Source organism: Manacus vitellinus, unplaced genomic scaffold (genome assembly GCF_001715985.3).
Source record: "Manacus vitellinus isolate BGI_N305 unplaced genomic scaffold, ASM171598v3 scaffold_8_pilon, whole genome shotgun sequence".
Lineage (NCBI taxonomy): Eukaryota > Metazoa > Chordata > Aves > Passeriformes > Pipridae > Manacus > Manacus vitellinus.
Genome location: NW_021940864.1, coordinates 4,634,942 through 4,655,706, shown reverse-complemented (window position 1 = coordinate 4,655,706; position 20,765 = coordinate 4,634,942). Strand labels below are relative to the sequence as shown.

Genomic DNA, 20,765 nt, shown 5'->3' with positions numbered 1-20,765 from the left:
TGCAGACAGCTGTATGAGATGGGGTACTGCAGCTAGAAGTGAGATGGAACAATCACAGACTTCTGATCTAATTAACACAATGCGCTGCCTCTTCCTTCTGACTTCACATCTGTATGAGAAAGTCTGAGCCGAGTAAAGAATGTGGAGTCTGTTGGTTTTCTTTTTTCTTGGTTTGAATATCAACCTTGAATTGCAATGTGTACCCAAGGTACACACCATCTCTATTAGCATCATGATTGCTAAAAATCAAAAGGCACACTCATATGCCCAATCCCCCAACTAAAATGCATCACTGAAGTGAGAGTATAAAGTAGACTGTCACAAATCCATGACCCCCACTAAACAAGGCTCCTCACTTGTCTTTTAATAACCAGGAATTATGTGTACCTTCAAGCAAAAGATGGGCTTGTCATCAGGGGGACTGGAGCTCTGCAGGGTCCTTCTTCCAGTGGGGCAGATCTCATGCTCAGCATTTGTCCAGAATGCTGGTCTCAGGAAGCTGGAGCCAGTTCTGCAAGACACTGAACATCTGCACGCTCTTATTTATGGCACAAAGTCTCCTTCAGTCTCATGAAGGAAAGATGTTGCTGCTTCACAAACATGCTAGAAAAGGTCAGGTTCAGGAACTAACAGTTTAACGACGAGCAGGCAAACAGAGGGCTTGGCAGGGTCAAAACCTTCTCTTACAGAAAGGTCACCAAGATTCATCCCCTAGAGAAATTTCAAACCATTCATATTTCTCATGGGATGAACTGTCATTCTAAGGCTCATGGCAGAGCTTTTATGAACAGTTCATGACCATGCTGTGAGGCTTCAACACACAGAGAAAAGAATAAATAAATCAAGACAGCCTGAATTTTTTCTGAACTCAGTGTTTTATTGCTCAGTGAGTATTAGTTACACTTTGACACATTGCACTTTAGAATAAATTGGCACCTATGACATAATTTAAAAACCTAGTATCTTACAACTCATATAATTGCCACTATAGAGAAAACCCAGAGATCTGTCATTTTGACCCAAGATTAAAAGAAAGATAAAATGTTTACATCCTTTGCTGTTGGCAGGTGAACTTGCATTGTGGAAGGCCCTTAAAAATAGTGAAGAGAAACTAACAACCTAAATGCCCTCCAAAAAAAATATATAAAAACAGTATCAGATAAATCACTCCCTTCTTTACACCAGTCTTTTTGCTTTAGTACTTTTAGTACCCAAGTGCACAGTAATTCCCTCATCTCTTTCAAGGAAAAAAGTAACATGCCCAAGTCTATGCTGACTACTTTGGGTGACGAGAGACTCCCACACACCATTCTCAGAGCCCATGCAAACAGCATTTTCATCAAAAGTGACATTGTCTTAGGATTTAACACATCCCAAGAGGTTTATAAATAATAAATGTTGGTGTTTTTTTTTTTAAAAAAGGAAGAATTACTTTGAATAAATAAATGACAGCCGTAATAGCTGCATTTGCTTTGGTGACCACTTATCTTTATGCAGCATAAGTTATTTTCATAAGGCAAGTGATGAGATAGCATAAGTGAAGTCCCTGAGGATTGGCATCTCCCTGTTCAACACATTTGTTTCACAACACGTGTAGACAGTCTGGAAAACAATCAGTCCCAAGGCATCTGCTTTTTAATCTCTGAGCACAGCTGCAGACCACACAATGAATTATTTCTGTACCTCTTCTGCAGGCAGGAATACGTAAATAAAACAGAATACTTAGTAGGTGGTGGCAGGGAATCAGTTCTCCTAAAGCTGGACCAAGTGCTCCACCTTGTGTTAGTCCTCGGCACTCAAAGCGAACCTCTCGACGCCTGCTCGATAACTGAAGGTTCAGCGGAAGAGTTTATGTCTCCTTCTGCCTGGGAACAAGTGTTGTCCATGGTGCCATATGACTGCTGCTCCTTGTGGGCAAGCACCGTCCTTTCTGTAGGGTGAGGACGCAAAACTTGGGGGACGTACATCTGAAATCACAAGCGTTAGGGATTTTAGTCGTCTCTCAAAGTATAATGCTGGGATAATTCACCCAGGGTTATTTTTCCCCTTGACACTCTTCTTTTCATCCTTTTCCCATTCTTCACTTTATCACCTGAGGCCTTTTGCACCCTGATGGAGGCTTCCTGGTGCAACACTCACCTGCATTTGACAACTGCGGCACTAAGGCCTTTCCTTCTACTTGAGTCCTACATCCTTTTCAGTGACATGGCAAGTAAGACCTGTTTCATGTCACAACTTTCAAAATCAAAGCAGCGGCACCTGACTGCATTTGGCAGCTGTCCAGATGTGAGGCTCTGTCTGGTGCAAGGCACAGAACATAGCATACAGAGCTGCTGGAAGGAGCGTGTCTCAACTACTCCTAAAAAGTCAGCTGAAGGTACTTCTGGAACACCACCTGGGAACAGTCAAGGAGCCCAGCTGCAGAACTCTCAGGTCCCACATGCATATGGGAAAATACACAGTCCATTCAGCCTTATATGTCCTACACAAGCTCTTTGGTAAGCAGGGTGAGCAATTAAGAAATATAAGAGAATATTAGTAACTCTTAACTTCTTACAGAAGATGTTGGGACAGTTGGTACATCTGGGTCACTTCCTTTATCACTTTGTGTGTCTTCTATCTGTAACCAGAAACAGGTGGAGAAAGGAAGAGAGGTGAGAGAAAGCAATACAAAGGATTATAAGTACCTAACAACCTGCACAGACAGACCAGTGCTGGTACTCTCTCCTCCAATCCTCTTAACTGAGAATCATAGAATGGTTTGAGTTGGAAGGGACCCTAAAGACTATCTATTTCCAACCTCTCAACCATGGGCAGGGACACCTTCCACTAGACCAGGTTGCTCAAAGCGCAGTCCAACCTGAGTGGGAACAATTCCAGGGATAGGGCATCCACAGCTTCTCTGGGCAACCTGTTCCAGTGTCTCAACACCCTCACAAGAAGAGGATTTCTTCCTAATATCTAATCTAAACCTACTCTCTTTCAGTTTGAACCCAATCCCCCTTGTCCTGTCATTACATGCTCTTGTGAACAGTCTCTCTCCATCTTTCTTGTAGCCTCCCTTCAGGTACTGGAAGGCTACAATTAAGTCACCCCTAAGCCTTCTTTTTTTCCAGGTTGAACAAACCCAATTCTCTCAGCCTTTCCTCATAGGAGAGGTGCTCCATCGCTCTAATCAGCTTGGTGGCCTCCTCTGGACTCCCTCTGACAGGTCCATGTCCTTTCTGTGCTGGGGACCCCAGAGCTGGAGGTGAGGTCTCACCAGACTGGAATAGAGGGGCAGAATCACCTCCCTTGACCTGCTCGTCACACCACACTTCTTTGGATGCAGCCCAAGATACTTCCATGCTTCTCTTTGCTCTCAAATTCAGTTCCTGCAGACACTGACAGACTTTCCACTGTGCTAAGAAGCCCACCCCTACTACAAGCCCTCTTTAGCCATCTTACCAGATGGACCTTTGTGAACACAGACATTGCCAGAGAGAAGGCATGGACAACCCAGCAGGAACAGCTGGTGCTACATCAAGCACAGAGGTAGGTGCTGAAAGGCATCAGGTATCCATCACTTACCTTATAATTCAGTGGACTCAGGTACTTGAAACAGCCAAAACAAGTGTAAGCCAAGCAAATAACAATTGTGATGTTGACAACGAGGAAGGTAAACATGGTCGTAGGTGCTTTAAAGCCTAGAAAAAATATCCAAAGAATACAATATAAAAATATATAGCAGAAAAAAACCAACGAAACCAAAACAAACCTGTATTTATCCTCCCCATTTTCAGAAGACTCGTGGATTTTTTTTTTGTCCTTATAGGACTGGGCAGCCCACTTCCAGCCACAAACAGGAGAACCTCACTAGGCATGAAGCTCCTTGACTGGTAAAACTGCCAAGCAAGATGTTCTCCCAGCTTTCTTAGAGACCAAGAAAGGCTGCTGCAATACCTGAATGATAAACAAGACACAGAGCGATTTTTCTCCTCTCAGTGATCCATTCTGGACCCACTTCTAAAATACTTTCATAAATGATCCGTGAAATGTAATATTAATTATATTTATTAATAATGATGACAGCACCAAACTGGATGGTTTGCAAATAGCTCAAAGGGCAGGGGGAAAGAATCAAAATGATCCTGGTAGATTAGACCACCCCACCTGCTTTCAAGGATCAAAACAAATAACAAACAGCAACATAAAACTATATGTAGAAAACTGCAAATAACTACAATTTGGAAGGAAAAATGAAATGTAGGTATGAGGGATAACAATCCTGTAGTGCTGCAGAATACAACTAATGGTTACAAGCTGGAAAGCAGTCAACAGTGTGATGTTATTACAGAACATGGGAAGAGAAGAAAATGAAAACAACAACAACAACAACAAAAAAAAACAACCTCCCCCCCACAAGTCTCTGGTACCTATAAAAAATAATTTGATGCCACTGAGCCTTCAACTTGAGCAGCCTTGTCTACAATAAAATATGAACAGAACTAGGAAGAATCCAAGGAAAATGAACAAGAGAAGAAACTAAGTAAATACCAACTAAATTGAAAGGTAAGTTTCAGTTCAGAGAGACTGCAGTAAAACTGTAGGAAAGGGCATGGTTGCAGCCTCTAGTATGGAAAAAGCTACAATGATTACAGTGACTTCTTATTCTCCAGATTCACCGTGGAAATATTCTGAAAAAATTAATCTCATTTTGCAGCAAAGATTACTTGAATAAGATATTAGGGTAAAATAAACACCACCACAAAACCTAGCTTTTTCCAAGCTTCTTCCGTCAAAAGACGCAACACCAAGCCCCAAACATTTTTGTGGTAATCCCAGCATATGCAGTGACACAGAACAGACAAGTTTTATATTTCAGCAGATTATTTAAGCTCTGCACAGGTCTGTTCACGAGGGGAAAAACACTGTGCACATGTGAAAAACATAACAAAAAAACCCCCTACAAACATGTCACTCTTCAAGTCAAAAACAGAAGTGAAAAAACCTCCCTACAAGTATTCTGGAATGTCCTTCAGAGGAGGTTGTTTTTATAAGCATAGGTAACACCAGTATTTACCAGCTGGTGAGGTGTGTCTACATCCAAGCCAAAGTACGGTGTGAGCCACAAGGCAAATAGCAGAGATCAGGGAGGAAAAAGTCTCCAAGACCAGTTTTTCCTGCCCTGGGTCCTCAGGGCTCTTCCCTGCCAACAGCTCTAGAGAACATGGGACTCAAGTGACTATCCCAGGAGATGGGGGTTGAACTGCAGATAGTACTGTTGCCTCTTCTGTTGGGAGAGGCCCAGTGGTGCTGCAGGTGTTGGATGGATGGAGGGATGGATGGATGGATGAAATGAGAGCCAAGGAAGAAAACAGTAACTGAGAAGGAAATAAATGACACCAGTAGAGCCTTCTGCATGCAGTCAAGTGGTATTTGATCCTGACTGAGAACTGGGAGAAGGGTCTTTCCAGCTTTATGTTGATATCAGGAGTGAGAAAACAGAGTATTATCACTGGACTCTGCAGCCAGACTGAAACACCCATATCAGGCGAACTATAAAAGTCAATGACTAAGCAATCAAGCTTTACACCATAAACTGATCTATTTTGCAGATAAGGAAGCAGAGCACTCTTACCCTTCCTTCCTTCTCTTTGGCACAAGAAGCAGCAATGAAATCAATGGCAATGAAATAAAAATATCAAGTTCCTACCTCTCGGACTGCCCTGTACACTGACAAACCACCGAACAACATCCTGTAAACAGGATCTTCTACACTGCCCAAGCCAAAAGTGATAATCCAGACTGTATTTTCCATTATTAAGGTGTGTGACAAACGATGGTTTTACCACAGATGCAGAACTAGAAAACATTATTATAAAGATTTACCACACCAGGATTTCCTTCATTATAATTAGAGGTGCATCAGTTGCTGTGTGTTTGGAGTTGATTTTTCTAAAGCATGCTCTAGAAATTCTCCTGTCAGAGGACACAGATTTGTTGGTCTTCCTGGTTTCAAAGGCAGCTTTCAAAACAAGGGAAAAAACAAGCTCTCAAACATACCAGTAATGCAGGAACATCTGCTCAAACCCAAGGACAGCCCAAAGCAATAGTTCTGAATGACTTTCACATCCACAGGGAGCTTTCCCTATAGCTTTAGCTATCCCTAAAGTTAGATGACAGGCTGCCAACAATACCTTTCTGACTACTGGCATGCTAGAAAAACACAAAGCATGGTCATTTGTCATCAGGGCACAATATGATTAGAAATCAGGAGCTTCCTTCCCAAGAAGGGAAACTCAATTCCTTCCAGCACCATTGACATCCCCATTCCATGCCAAATGCTTCCTCCTGTATCATGGATAAAAAGCCATAAGCTGTCTCCTACCTTCTCTGACATTAAAGCTGTTAATACACCACAGCCAATAAAATCAATGCCAAGTATTTGCAAAATACAGAACGTCCCTCCCTATTTTTAAAATAAACTTGACAAAAACCACAAAGTTTAAACTACAATATGGGCAAAAGAGTCACCATCTCACTGCAGTCTTCCATGTAAAGTTTGATGGATGATGTAGAACACTGTATGACTAGCAATAGGAAGAAAAAAAATGTTAAAATGTTGGCTGAGTGACACAGCTGTACAACCGAGGCAGTAGCCAATTTGCACAGGGCAAATCAAACTTATGCACAGGCATAAGTAGTACAAATGCAGGTAGTGAAGCCAGAGGCCATCCTACTACAAAGAGCTAATTCTGAACAGATTTTTTGGTTTATGTAATGATTTTTACTGTCTGTCACTCCGAAGCCCAATTGGCCAATTCAAACTCTACAGATTTAAGGAATCTCCTGCAAACTGAAGAAACAATGGAGCTCCATGCTAACAGTTTAAGTTAACATATCAGCCATCTCCACCAAAGGATGATCTTATGTATACTTGTGTAAGCTGCAAACCTTGTATAGTTCAGTGCCCCAGGTAACACCATGAATTCCCCTTTATGGAAGCAAAAAGGAAAGCCCAGAAAGCTTCTGAAACTGCACATCTAATTTAGGGAGGCTGGCAAGTGAGCTGGGAGCAGTTTCTAGGTGGAAAAAGGTAATACTTACCTAGCCTCAAAAATGAATAAAAATAGAGCCAGAAAAGGCAGAGAATTGGAGCTGCAAGGGCCTGATTCACAGCTGCAAAGTGCATCTTCTTCTCCAGCTTGGCAGGGAGATATGCGTAGTAAAGGTTATGGCGGTCAACCATGTGCTTCAGGAGTATGTATATTAAACCTGGAAGGGAAAATGGGAGAGCCAAGGAAAGGCTGTTGGAAACTGTACAAAAAGCAGCCATTCTGTGAGGAGATCTACATTAAAGAAGTGACTGAAAATCTAGATACCAGTGGTGGGATACAGCCCAAATATGAATGGGGTACAGCTGCATGACAGCACATGCTCCTCAGGTTGTTGCATCTCCATCCCTCCCCTCCCCACACACTTCTCTGTGGCGCCTCTTGTGCTCCCAGGGAGAACCCAGAGCTCCTTCCTAATGCTGGCCCATGAGGCCAAGCCAGTAGGGAAGACTTGCTAACTCCTCTACCCCTGTAGTGGTAAGGAAGAAAGGTCTGTCAGTGGCTTAACTAGCCACTCAGCCTTCAGCACTTTCAAGTCAGTTATTCCTTATCCCAAAAAATAGCCAGCAACTGCTGTGGCAGCTATGAATTGCAACAGCTCTGGTATGCAGTAGTACATTCAGATATTTACAACTGCATGCAAAATGAAATGTAAGTAAATATCAATTACATTTGTTACATAAAAATTGGCCACATTCTCCCCATAATAAGGTTGTTGATTAAACCAGTTCTGAACAATATCTAATTTAGATAATTATCTTGTATCTAGCTCTGTGAAGATTTGAATTAGAAAACAAAAATACCAACTATATAAAATTATTTAGTACTACTTATGTCTGATAAACAGATCTCAAGTGGAAATATCTGTAGCTGTTGAAACGATTCTTTATACGTAATTCTTACGACAGTCTATAATCTCTGTGAATGAAAGACGAAGGAAAATAAGACATAGCTCATGTCACAGTCACTGAAGATGGACAATTGTACACGAGTTCTAGACAGATGGCCAAGTTTCTTGCATGCCCATACAGCATTTAATGGCTGATACAGGAAGACAGAGGTAATCAAAGATATATAGGCAACTTGAGGCACAAATGTTGTTTAACTCATGGGACAGAGATAAACCAACTGAATAACTAGAAAAAGGTCTGTGACTCAGATCTGGAGACCTTCTCAAGGTCCTACAGGACTGTAGCACCATCTACACCACAGGGCAGCTGTGTCCCACCCATGTGCCCTGAACCCTGAGTTAACTGGTTTTCTAAACCAGGAAATCTACCAGAGTGTCCAGCATTTCCTTTTTGGTCAAAGGGCAGCTATGGGGTTCACCTAGACCATGTCCCAGCAAAGCAGCCAGCAAGTTGTTAGATCACATCCCTGTGGTCAGTACCACGGATCATAGAGCTGTCCATAGCACAGTGATGACCACAGCCCCTTTCTCATTCAGAATGTGGAATTTTAGATAAATGGTTTGCAACACAGAAGAGCTGCAGTAGTGTAAAGTACAGTAGCTTTCTAGTCTGTTGGTGCTGGACCAACACACTTATTTTTGTGTGTTGGTCCAGCTGTGATGTACATACATCAGACAAACTTTAGGACAAAAGCCTAAAGGATTTGGGGATCAGAATGTCTTGAGTCAAGTTTGGCTGTTCTGAGTGGACTTCCAGGCTGGGTATCCTCTGCAGCTTGCTTCTCCCAGACCTCAAGAACCCAGACCTAAAAATAATCCCCTCATCCCCAAACCTACCTAAACTCCTGAACACCACCAGAGCCAATACATTCAAATTTGAGAAATAAAATAAGCATCTAATAGACATTAAATACACTCAACTTCTAAAGAGCTATGTAATTCACCATCTTCTGCACTCTTTTTCCACAAGAAAGGAAGGAAACTTGCATCCAAGACCTAAGCATTATCAGTATTTGAACTGGAATAAGAATGCAGAGCTGGGCCTTGCAAAACTCCCACAGTGCCCACAGCTCATCAGAAAACTTACCAAATGGGACAATGATGGGACACGTGATGCTATAGGCCATGATGACAGTGAACACACACAGCATCCAGGCATACATTGCTCCAAATTCATATTCAAAAGCTTGTTGCTAGGAACAAAAACAAAACACCCAAAACTCTCAAGTCATCCATCAATGTGTCAGGAGTTAAGAATAGATTCACTAACACAACAATTCACCTTCTCTTATTCTCTCTCTGTGAGAGATCAGTTATTTCCCTAAGAGGCATAAATTACATAATAAGATGAAGTATTATGCATTTTAAGTATCTGCACATACAGAAAAGATGCTGCTTCTTCAAATGCCTTAAAGTAATTCCTCAGGTAATCTGTTTGCATCTACAAGAAGCAACTCCTTAAAACCATAAGGCAGAAAATAATAGTGCCAAACTCAGAACTTTCATCTCATGGCAGATTCCACTAAAACTGTATTGTTTCTTGTGTTGGCTTTTGCAGTAGGGAAAGCTCAAGATATCAAAGCTTTAGTGTGGTAGTATTCCCACTTTTTCCTCTTGGGATGAGGAAATCAGTGTAAGCCATTTCAACCAGAGTAAGGGGTAATACAGAACAGAAGTGAATGTTTAAAGGAATCTTTTGGAAATGGAACCCACCAATCCATTAAAAAAAAAAAAAGAAAAAAACCAAGGAAATAAGAAAAGGAAGAAGAACAGGGGCAGCTGTATACAGATTTAAGTTTCCATTGTAACACCTGGAATTTCAAGCTGCAAGATGACACATCACCTGGAAGTGAAAGTCCACCACTTAAAATGGAATATAGGCAATAAGTATTTAGTTTGCTAGGTGTATGTTCAGATAAAGGTTGTACACACCTGTGGGCTGAAGAAGAAACTAACTACAGACACATTTGAAATAAAAAACTCCCTGAAGTTTAGACTATAAGATAAAATCAGAATCATCCTATAAAATCCAAATCATAAACTCTGACTTAGGGCTAAGAAGAGAATAATATCTGAAATTCAGATCTTGGGCTTTGATTTTTGATCATCTCTGACTTGAATAAATACCTCCCCATTATCTGTGCTGCAAATGAAGGGAATATGAACCTGCCATGGATAAGCGAAACAAAGGCCAAAAAAACCCCACAACAACCAACTGTCAGGAGATGAGAATTAATGTTATGAAGGATGGGAGCTCCCACTGTTTCTGATAGGGATCAAGCATTCAATTTTCTCTGGCTAAGGAGGGGCTCTCATACCTGTTTAATATTTTTCCTTTCTGCTGTGGACTTGGCCATTATCATGCGTATGGTGTAAAGGATGAGGCCGGGCAGGCGCAGCAGCTCCATCCCATTGCCAACGAAAGCAGAGGCAATGACATAGTTCACAAAGAATGCTCCCTGGTCAGGTAGAAAGACACATCTGCAAGGAAAGACATCAGACACTGACTGGAAAGCAGACAAATATAACGTGTGCAATGGAGCCCTGAGCACTAGACACTACAGAAAGTGGCTAGAAGACTTCTGATAATCTTGAGATTATCAGAAAGATTGGGAAAGATTACTGCACAGCTACAAATACAGTGAGTGTAGTATGTAAGGGCCTGGCTGAGTTGTAGTTCAGGTGAGGAATAAATTGTTCACAAAAAGACACACAGCAGTCTGATGGGTGGCTGATAACAGACAAGAGCATCATTTGATGTCTGCAACAGCAACCTAATACAAGATGAGATAAGACTGCAATAGAATAATTGTCTCTCCTAACTCAGTCTCTCCTAATCGTCTTCCTGTTACTGATTTTGCAACAGCACTTGGAAACCTATGGCCTATTAATCTCATTCTATTCTTTCCCTCCAGCCACAGTCACGAGAGCTTAAAATAACCAGTATCTGCAAATTCTCAATGCTGGTGTAAAAACATACATGTTTGTTAAAATCAAGAGTCATTGGACTTCAGAAAGAGAACTGTTGCAGCTATTCGGTCTCATTGTAATCCTTGGGAAGATCCCCTGTCCACGATATGCAACAATCCTCACTACAATTTCTGGTCCCCTCTCACTTGCATCATACCATCCCATCCTTTCTTGTCATCTACTAAATTTGTAAAGTTTTGGGAAAATAACTATCTCTTTATTGAAAGTTTGCATACATTAGGTAGCAGGAAAAAAGTATGGATTTTTGCATAGCAAAACCACTTGCATTCTCTTCCCCTTATTCAGAAGCTCAGCATCATCCCACAGAGTAGCAACCTTGAGCAAATCTGAACAAACACTAACCAAGGCTAGTCAACAGCAAAAAAATTAAAAGTTCTAAGTATTTCTTTAGTGAAGAATTGCTAATACTTACTCCAGCCTAACTGCAGAATCAGATGATTCTCTGTCAAACAGCCAGCGGAAAAAAAAATCAAGGCTGAAAGAAAGATGATTATTGTAATTCAGTCTCCAACAGATTAACACTGTGTAAAATTGCTTCTCTTTTTAAGTAGTTAAAATCAAGACAGTGCATAGAAAGAATTTAATCAAATCACTACTTTAGCTTTATCACAGTTACTGATTCCTAGAGATAAGAAAAAAGATACAGAATCAAACAGAACAGAAATATCTACTTCATACTAAAGTTTTAATAATTCTTTTTTAGCAATTATTATACAGATAGGACAAATACATGTCACCCAGTTAGGAAGGGAAACAGTCAAATGCTGTAGAGGTGGAAAGAAAAGGACAACTCTAACTCAAAGACACAGTCAGGAAACTGGGTTCTCAGCTGTGATGATGAGTATGGGCAACTTTCAATTATTCATTGAGCTTACAAGTCTTAAATTTCTTTGTACAAAGTCAGGCTTTGGGAACTTTAGGTGCTCTGATGCAAAATGAACATTGAAATCTAATGCATAATGACAATATAACCACATGCAACTGGAGGGGAGTGGGGGTACATCAACTATACCTCAACTAGAAAACACAAGTAAGATGCCTCATAATAAAAATATTCAACCATTACTTTGTTTAACTACGACTCTTTACCTGGTCAGACCAAGGGAGGGCAGGATCAATACCATGAAGATCAAAAATATGTAGACTTTATGCATCATTATTCTGTTCTCTGCAGATCTACCAACATAAAAAGTCATTGAGTAAGAAACTCACATGAAACACTTCCACATATGAAGGATCTTGCCCAGAGAATGTCAGCACCTGTCAGACTTCCAGCTCCCCTTACCATATCACATTGCTACAACATGCTCACAAAAGAAACATCTTTTGAGATATTCACCAATTTGGACCAAGCAGACTTTTAGTATCTTCTTGAACATTATACTGGACTCTGGATTAGCATCACTACAGGTCCGTACCACAAGCACAGGGATGTGTGACAGCCACAGCTGGTCTCTTGTCCACAGAAACTCAATCCTGCAGCAGCTTGTAAACAAACAGCTCTTCAAGTGTCATGCCAAGAGGGATTAGGCAGTTCGTAGAAGGGCACCACTGCCAAGAAACCAGACACTTACACAACCTACTTAACTGTCCTTGCCAAGCAGCAAGTCCTCAAGAACAACATGACACTGCTCATGCTATACCCCTACTACAGTAGCAGGAACATCGATCTGGTGACACTGTTGCCAGAAAAGTGGAGCCATCACTATAAACAATTCAGACTGCTGAAGGTGGAATCTGATAGGGCTTTAAAGCCACAGAGGTTTTGTTATAGGATCATGTAACCCCTGGGCACTGCGAGACGTGTCAGAGTAATTATACCAATGCTGGAAATCAAATCTGTGATCACAGATGACAAATTTTAATAAAGTCACTAGTGACTTTGAAAAACTATTTTAACTGATTGAGAAGGGCTCAAAGTTCATGTGTGCAGTGTAACTACCCCCCCAAAAAACCCCCCAATTTGATGAAGAGCATACAACTGTGATGAATAAACAGCAGATTCTGGACACTATGTCTTAGAAAGGAATGGTACAAAAAGTTCAAAAGTGAAAAATAATTGACATTAGAATATAAAAACAAACCAAAGAAATGGCTACAAGCTTTGTGGATAAAGACTGAGTGAAGTTTGAGTGAAGCAGGGATTCAGTGTGCAGTACCATGCTTTATCTGACTGCAGGTAAACTGGGCATCAAATCTGGTATTCCAAACCAAGCTGTGCTGAGTATTCCAAGTTAGCAGCACATCAGCGGGCTTAATGTCTCCAGAGTGCTCTGGTTGTATTTGAAAATCTTATATCAACACATCTGCTGGGCACTGGTCCCATAGATCTTCTCAGATCACCACTAACAATACCCAACAGCAATTGAGTTGTGCACCAAGAGTTACATCCAGATCATTTTTGTCATGCCACACAACAAAAAGATGGATGCCCCTTTTATAAGTAGCATGCTAAGAGCTGGAGCACTTTCTGTCAAGTGGGATTCTATGGTTCTGTGATGTACTCAGTCTGCAGGGTATCCAAACCCACATGGCCTATCTACCCAGAGAGCAAGCTAGTTATGGGATCAGAGGCACTCCCCATGCTCCCGTTGAAGCTACACATCCTGAGCCTGATCACACATTTTTTTCTGATAAAACAGAAAGAGAAGTGGGATGGGAAGCAAGGGGAAGCATAAGCAAGTCATGTGGTTAGATTACACTTGCTGTATGGGTTAAAAATCACTTAAACCCCAAAGTGTGGTTGTAACACTAGAAAGACAAGAACATGACATTCCCTGCTATGAGAGGTCTGTGGATTTAAGAGCTCCATGAAAGATAAACACTCTTCATTTCTTCCAGTTATTCAGCTGGTAAGGCAAAAACAGAAGAAAAGCTTGCTTACTTTGTCCAGTGGGACTCCAGCAAAGTTGAGTAATAGACAATTGTTGGTAGCAAAGCTGAGAAGGACCAGAGCAAAAGCGTTGGGAAAAACTGGCTGACGATGGGATTCTAGTAGGGGAAAAAAGAAAGAGTAAGTATTAAAAGCATTTTAATGCAGTTGTGGTGGAACAGAGGCTGCAATATTTTGCTTTTTGTAAATTATAGCAGGATAAACTAGGGAAATTATACTCAGGTGGTCTTAAACTGAGCCATGAGTGATTAGCACTGCTGTGCAAGACAAAAAAACAAAGTAGGATTGGGAATTAAATTCCATGAGAGTGCAGTCTCACAGGCAGTCTTTATGTCATTTACGCTATCTTGGAGAAGTATTTAAAAAGAACAATTTGCAGGAGACTTCAGCTGCAGTCAAACTAGGATCTGAGATATATATATATATATATGCTATGTTAATTTGAACCCAATAAGCAAAATAAAAACAACATTTTTACCTCAGAGTTTAAAAACTGAACTCCTCCCATCGTATCATAAAAATCAAAATTCAAGTTGGACTCAAAATTCCATTTTTTGCAAAGCTTTATGATTACAACATTTAGAATTATGTAAACATGGAATGCAAATTTTTACCACAAACAAATAAATATTTTAATAACATAGAGTTTCAGGTGAAATTACTTCAGACTACTATCCAGGAATAAAAGAGGGCTAAAGATCCAGTTCTGGCTGTATGTTTTTCAATAAGCAGCTACATAAAACAATCCTGGGAATTTCAACTGAATTTGACTTAAAGGTGTATAGTAAGAAAATGAAACTATGTCTATCACAGTTTCCCAATATTTTGGTTTGATACACAGCTATATCCAAATGTATGGTGGTACTCACATTAAGGTAGTGAATAGGTTTAGTGACATTGAACTTGTCCATGGTTGAGATGATTATAGAAGGAGTAGTGAGAAAAAACAGCACAATAAAAAGAAGCAAATTAATGCACACCCATCTAAACCACCATTTCAGTCCATGCACTGAAAGATTTTTCCTGGAGAAAAAAGTAAAAATAAAGAGGACATTAAAACAAGCAGTAAGCATTTGCTGCTAAAAAAGATATATCCTATCTGTCAAGGAGCAGGTGGCACTGCTTTTTGTAAACTGAGCTTTCAAAGTTATATAACAAAGCACTACACAAGTTCCAGCTGCTATCAGAAATAAAGAAAACTGCAGCCTCTCTTGAATGATAACATAAATTGTGCTTGCAGAAGGACGTACTCAGTCTTCCTTTACAAAAACATAAACGTGTAACGTAATTAAGGTTTGGGATGAAACACTTCTCCTGTTCACTAATGCAGAAGTACTAAACAAAGAAAAAGAAGAGACAGAGATAGAAGGTACAGAGAACTTCTGCAAGAAGAACAGCTACCAGCGGCAGAATCTACCAAGAAACTGTGATTTGAAAAAAAAATAATCTACAAACATGGCATCTCTTCCTGCTATATTAAAACAGCAACTGCAGATTTTAAACATGTAAAGTTCTTACATATTATCTGAAATGGTTCCCAAAAGGACTGGAATGATTTGAACTCCAGCCAAAGCCAAGTATTTAGAACAGACAAAACAGGGATACAGAGGCTTAGTAACTTCCTAATTATGACAAGTCTTTTTGTGAACTTGGAAAATCCCTGTGATTCCTCTTCTTCAAGGGGGAGGGGAGAGAAGGAAAAGAGGAAAACAACCCAACCTAAAATACCAAAACCCCACCATCTTCCCCTCTTAGAGATGTTTAGAAAAAAGTTTTGCAGGGGCTTCAGTCCACTGAGTCTCACAGAACAATTCCTGTGTCCAGTGCTTGAAGAAAGGAAGAGGAAATGAAGCACATACACACAGAAGAACCCTTTCATGAAAAAGGTACATTAAACCGACCCTACCTGGAAAGCAGCTTGCAAGAGATTTTTAATTCATATCTCAAAATAAGACTGCTGCAAAAGACACAGCTAAGAATCATAGTTGTTTATTTCTTGGTTAAAGATTCTGTACTTTATTCCCAACTGCAGAATTGTAGTCCTAGAGAAAACCTCTCAATTATTAGAAATTGATGGCATAATTACCTTAAGAGTCATTTTCTGTTAAAATACTTGAGAAAAAAGTGTGCTTTAAAAAAGAAATTACACGCAGGTGAAACACAGCAACTTGTGCCTATCTGTGTCTCACTTGCGGTTTTGGGTTGGGCAATGGAAATGTCACAAGTTCACTGTTACACGAAGAAAGGATTATATTGACCCCCACCTGAAGTTATTTGCAAAGCAACTGGAAAATGTTTAGATCTTTTTTAGCCTATAAACATGACAGAAGGCAAAACAGGAACAGTTTAATTCAAAAAGCACTTATCTGGGAAACGTACTGGATTAATAAAGATGATGTCAAAAGATAGACCAAAGTTCACAGAGTAGATCAAGTTATACTTATCACATGTCAGCTCCAAAAACTTGGAGGACACTTCGCAGTAACATCAAGTTGCTTTCCTCAGATCTCAACAGTAAATATGCATTAGCCTCCAAAAATGGAAACTCTGAGAGACAGACTCTAACAAGTTTAGGGTTTTTTTAAAATCTGGGGTGGCAAAACTCTAGTCAGCCTCAGAGAGGCCTCCCTGAGGTCAGTAAAAACACCAGTAATGAAAATAAAGAGGCAGATCAGCCACATTCAAACACCACATAAAGCCCTGGTTTAGGATTAAAGAAAAATGCACTCGTCCCTGTTTCTCCTATGCCCATTCTAAACCTACATTATCATCAATAAACAGATGTAAGACAGGATTCTTACCAACAAATATTCTCAGGATAAGGAGCATATCTAACCTCCCAGTTTGACACACATAGGTCCTTGCTGTAGGATGATGGCTGGGGCTCTCCTTTACACTTAATACTCTGACATTTGCAGGCATTGAAGTCTTTGAGGATGCTGTAAGGAAGAAGAGGAGGATGTTTTCCAAATTTTTATACCTGAAAATGCTGAATATGTAATGAGAAAGACTGGGAATAATGAAGAAGGGTTTTTTTAATTTTAATAACCTGTGATCAAGATAGTACTTAAAAAGCAATGTAATAAATACATTTTGCATTAATGACAACTATATAAACAGTTGCTACTACAGGTCTATGAGATCTGTTTTGCTGGAAAGAAAAAGCAGCCTTGGTTTAAACTGTTCACTGCTTCTACCAATGTGAGTAATTGTATTAAAAAAAAAAAAAGTAAAAAAATAAATCAAAGTCTGAGAGCACTGGAAAAAAAAGACAGACAGTTCCCTAAACAGATCTTTACATAATTACAACTGTTTTCAAATCAAAGTAGACTAATTAAATGAGAGTGCAGACTAATCCTTTACAATAGTATCAAATCCAGCCAATTCTCAGAAAAATTTTTAGCACGCTGCTATTCCCACAATTCAAAATATCAGCCTCTTTCACCCACTCCAAAAATAATCACAGTACTTAATTCTATCTTCTAATATTATGAGCTGACTGACACTCAGTGTATTTAAAGAAAATTTAAACATGCCCAGAATAAGTGCTTTCAAAGATTTCTCAAAGGACAGCACTAGAAGGGCTAGGGATACATTCAGAGACTATTTTATTACACTAGCATGGAAACAGTATATTTTATATTTAAATGGGTAGACGGTAAAATCTATGAACATGCTTGTTTCTCAGTTGTGCTCTTAACATAAAGAAGACAGAGAACCACATACATGAACACCAAACAAACAAACAAACACAACCCCCAAGCCCCAGATCTTTACCTTACCAGAATTCAAGTAGTGATGTCAAATTGCCAGCATCTTGCAGCAGCAAGTAGTTAAGAAAGTTAATTATCCTTTGACAGTTGATTTTAAAAAAATACATACAGAGCAAGCTTTAGCCATCATAAAACAAGCTTCTACAACCACCAATGAACCTCAGTTCTGGCTTCCTGTTTTCCCATCCTATTTCAGGATTCTGTGGAGGAGAGAGTACTAAGGGCAACAAGTAACTTTCTAATTTGATGGGAGCCTCAGCTTCACATATAATCTAATCTAATTTGACAGGAAATGGAGTCCACCACATCAATTCCAAGCTAAACAAATTAAAATCTTTTCAGGTCTTGATAATTCGACTCAAGAGATGCCAGCAGTGCAACTCAGAACACATGCCCAAGCAGAGACTATCCCACCAAAATTGTACACAACATATGAGCAGCTAGACAAGGAACTTCAGTGCTTATTTCTTCTTTCAGTTTCACATCTCAAAATGTTATTTCCTTACAAAATTAGGAGAGCAGGCAGATTTCATCACACCATCACTACTCAATTAAAGAGTAGCAAGCAAAACTTTCTCCAACCTATCAAATTCTTGCAAGAAATTCTACACCCTGGACTTCCTTGAAAAGAAGCTGAAAGACTGGCTCTCTAACATGACTTGAAGGTCAAAAGAACGGAGACAATTTCAATCTGAGAATAAAAAAAGCATGATGTGTTACACTGTAATACAAATATTATTCTGCTTCCTTTTACCCACTCTGTGACAGTGAAAGATGCTCCCAGTGTGAACAGAAAATGAGAGGTTACATGCATTTACCTCTACAAATAACTGAATAAAAAAATACTGAACAACTTCTGGCATTAGGTCTACACATATATCTGTAAAAACAGGTAATAGAGATACAGAATGTGTATCTATCACCTATGGCCAGGTCAGTCACTGACCCTACACTGTTAAGATGACTAACTAGCAGTGTAATTTGCACTCACTGATAGTTTGGTCATTGTAACATTTGCACAGTAGAAAATAGAGGAATCGGTAACTTGTATTCAAGAGCCAATTAGTCTGGCCTACTATTAACCTACACTGATGGACAGGATCCCACACAGAAGAGAAAGGTTCCTCATCCCAATAAATGTCCCAAGCCTTTTAGTCTCTTAGATAATTTCTTCACTCAAAGCACAGAGGCTAAAATGCACACTTAAGGGAAAACTTACCAGAAAGCAAAGCAGGCCAAATCCATAGAATGGTGAAAGAGAAGAAAGGAAGAAGAGCCAATATAAGCAAACAAGGGACACAAACAAGAGATCAGTTGTACTATTACAGTTAAAAGAGAACAAACAAAACAGAAGACAAAACTTACTAGGTTGCCATGGATTTCTCTTGAAATGTTACAAAAGCCATTCCCAGTGGGTTATTATGAACAGCTTGTTCCTCTTTCGAATATTCTTCCATCAGTTCATTTCTAACTTTGGTATAATAATCTACAGCATCCTCCTGTCAGAAAATTGATGACTGTTACATCCAAGCACCAGATGGCTAATATCCTCATTAATTAATATCTTCATACAGCTTACACAAACCATAGTCTCTCTTCCTCAGACTACTTCCACAAATTACAAATGATGTCGCAAGGCGAAGACAAACAAATGTAAGATTTTCCTGTACTTCAATTTTTTTCACTTAGATTACATTTCAAAAGTTTTGGGGAATTCCTTTTCCCCCCAGTGTAAGAACATGACAGATGAGCTATTAGGAACGAACAAATAAGGAATTTTCTGAAGCTCAGTGAGATGTCACACAAAAACTATTCTCCACCCTTCTAACAATCTACCTGGCCATAAGTAAAACAGAACACAACCTCTTACCCTTTCACATCCTCTCATTTCACAACAGCAGAACTGACCACATGGCTTAGGGTTGATTTGGACCCGCTTGCCATACTTCTGATGCAGGTGTTCATAGTAAGTCAGGCTTTTTTCTGCCTGGTTTCTGGACAGAAAAAATAAATCTATAACAATTTGCAACAAAAAAAGTATAAACATCAAGCTTAGGAAGAACATAGTCCCCGAGAAAAAAAGTTATTGTAAGGATTGACAGCGAACGAATCAGTCATCAAAGTTATTTACATTCACTTTAATTTTAGTTACTTATATATATGAGTATAATTTATTTTCAAGTCAGTAATAGCTTTATACAACCTACACTTATAGTGAGGTTCCAGATTTAAAAAAAACAAAACACAATGCTATTCTTGATAGCCCAGAAAATAACACTTGTCTCTCGTGAGATCATCAATCTGGCCAAAGAAGCAAGGTTAACAGAGTTATTAATTTAATAATTCAGTTTTTCACTTTGTACTGCCTGACAATAAGTAACTAACTATATACAGACACACAGAAATAATTAGCCAGTCAAAACTTACCTTATGCAACACACAACATATCACACCCACAAGAGATGGGCTGAGCCCCACAACTCACTGTAAACCACAACAGAATCTAACTGAAGTCCAGACCAGAACTTTAGGAGCAGAATTCATCCTTAGTATGTGCACGGTTAGTACTGCTGGTATGTGTTGATTAAGGACTAGCAAAACATTTGTAAAACTATGCTAAAGTCATGTAGATTACAAAAACAAGTACCTTTTTTTGAATAGATAAATAAGCTTGGCTACGTCATAACACAGCTGGACCTCCAGCACAGTGCAGCTTGGGTAGGCATCCCTGAAAGGAAGCAGCACATGGGAACAGTAAGAACAAAAAGTACAACAAAGAAACTGTTTCAAAGAGCACCACTGATACCTAACTGACATCTCAATCAGTCATTTGATTTCTGCATGATGTATCACAGAGCAGAGACTTCCAGAGAGACATTGCTGAAAGTTACTTTAACATGAGATGCACAGCATTATTCCAAGTAAAGGTCATGTGGGAGCGTGAATGGAAAGTGTGGATACAGTACAGCCACTGTCTTATCTTCTGATTTTAAGATCAGCTAACTAACCTCACTGAAATATAGTCTTTTCTCAGCACTGGCTAAGGAATAAGATATGCTTTTAGAACACAGATATACTATAACATGAATTTTAAACAGTGC

General features: G+C 39.6%; 1 protein-coding gene across 2 annotated transcripts in view; it reads right to left on the bottom strand.

Annotated features, from left to right (window-relative positions):
• Positions 1 to 862: 862 nt before the first annotated feature.
• Positions 863 to 20,765, bottom strand: part of TMEM63A (transmembrane protein 63A) — a 32,144-nt gene continuing 12,241 nt past the window's right edge. Inside the window, exons 10-23 of one of the 2 annotated variants that reach the window (XM_018085297.2) lie at positions 20,312 to 20,392; positions 19,535 to 19,658; positions 19,030 to 19,163; positions 16,693 to 16,830; positions 14,761 to 14,914; positions 13,883 to 13,989; positions 12,088 to 12,174; positions 11,411 to 11,473; positions 10,326 to 10,488; positions 9,095 to 9,200; positions 7,090 to 7,257; positions 3,571 to 3,686; positions 2,551 to 2,620; positions 863 to 1,967 (exon numbers count right to left, since the gene is read on the bottom strand). In XM_018085297.2, the coding sequence (XP_017940786.1) occupies positions 1,837 to 1,967; positions 2,551 to 2,620; positions 3,571 to 3,686; positions 7,090 to 7,257; positions 9,095 to 9,200; positions 10,326 to 10,488; positions 11,411 to 11,473; positions 12,088 to 12,174; positions 13,883 to 13,989; positions 14,761 to 14,914; positions 16,693 to 16,830; positions 19,030 to 19,163; positions 19,535 to 19,658; positions 20,312 to 20,392 (1,642 nt within the window). In that variant the 3' untranslated portion in view covers positions 863 to 1,836. The remainder of the gene's footprint in view (positions 1,968 to 2,550; positions 2,621 to 3,570; positions 3,687 to 7,089; positions 7,258 to 9,094; positions 9,201 to 10,325; positions 10,489 to 11,410; positions 11,474 to 12,087; positions 12,175 to 13,882; positions 13,990 to 14,760; positions 14,915 to 16,692; positions 16,831 to 19,029; positions 19,164 to 19,534; positions 19,659 to 20,311; positions 20,393 to 20,765) is intronic. The other variant, XM_018085296.2, reaches the window with a different exon arrangement.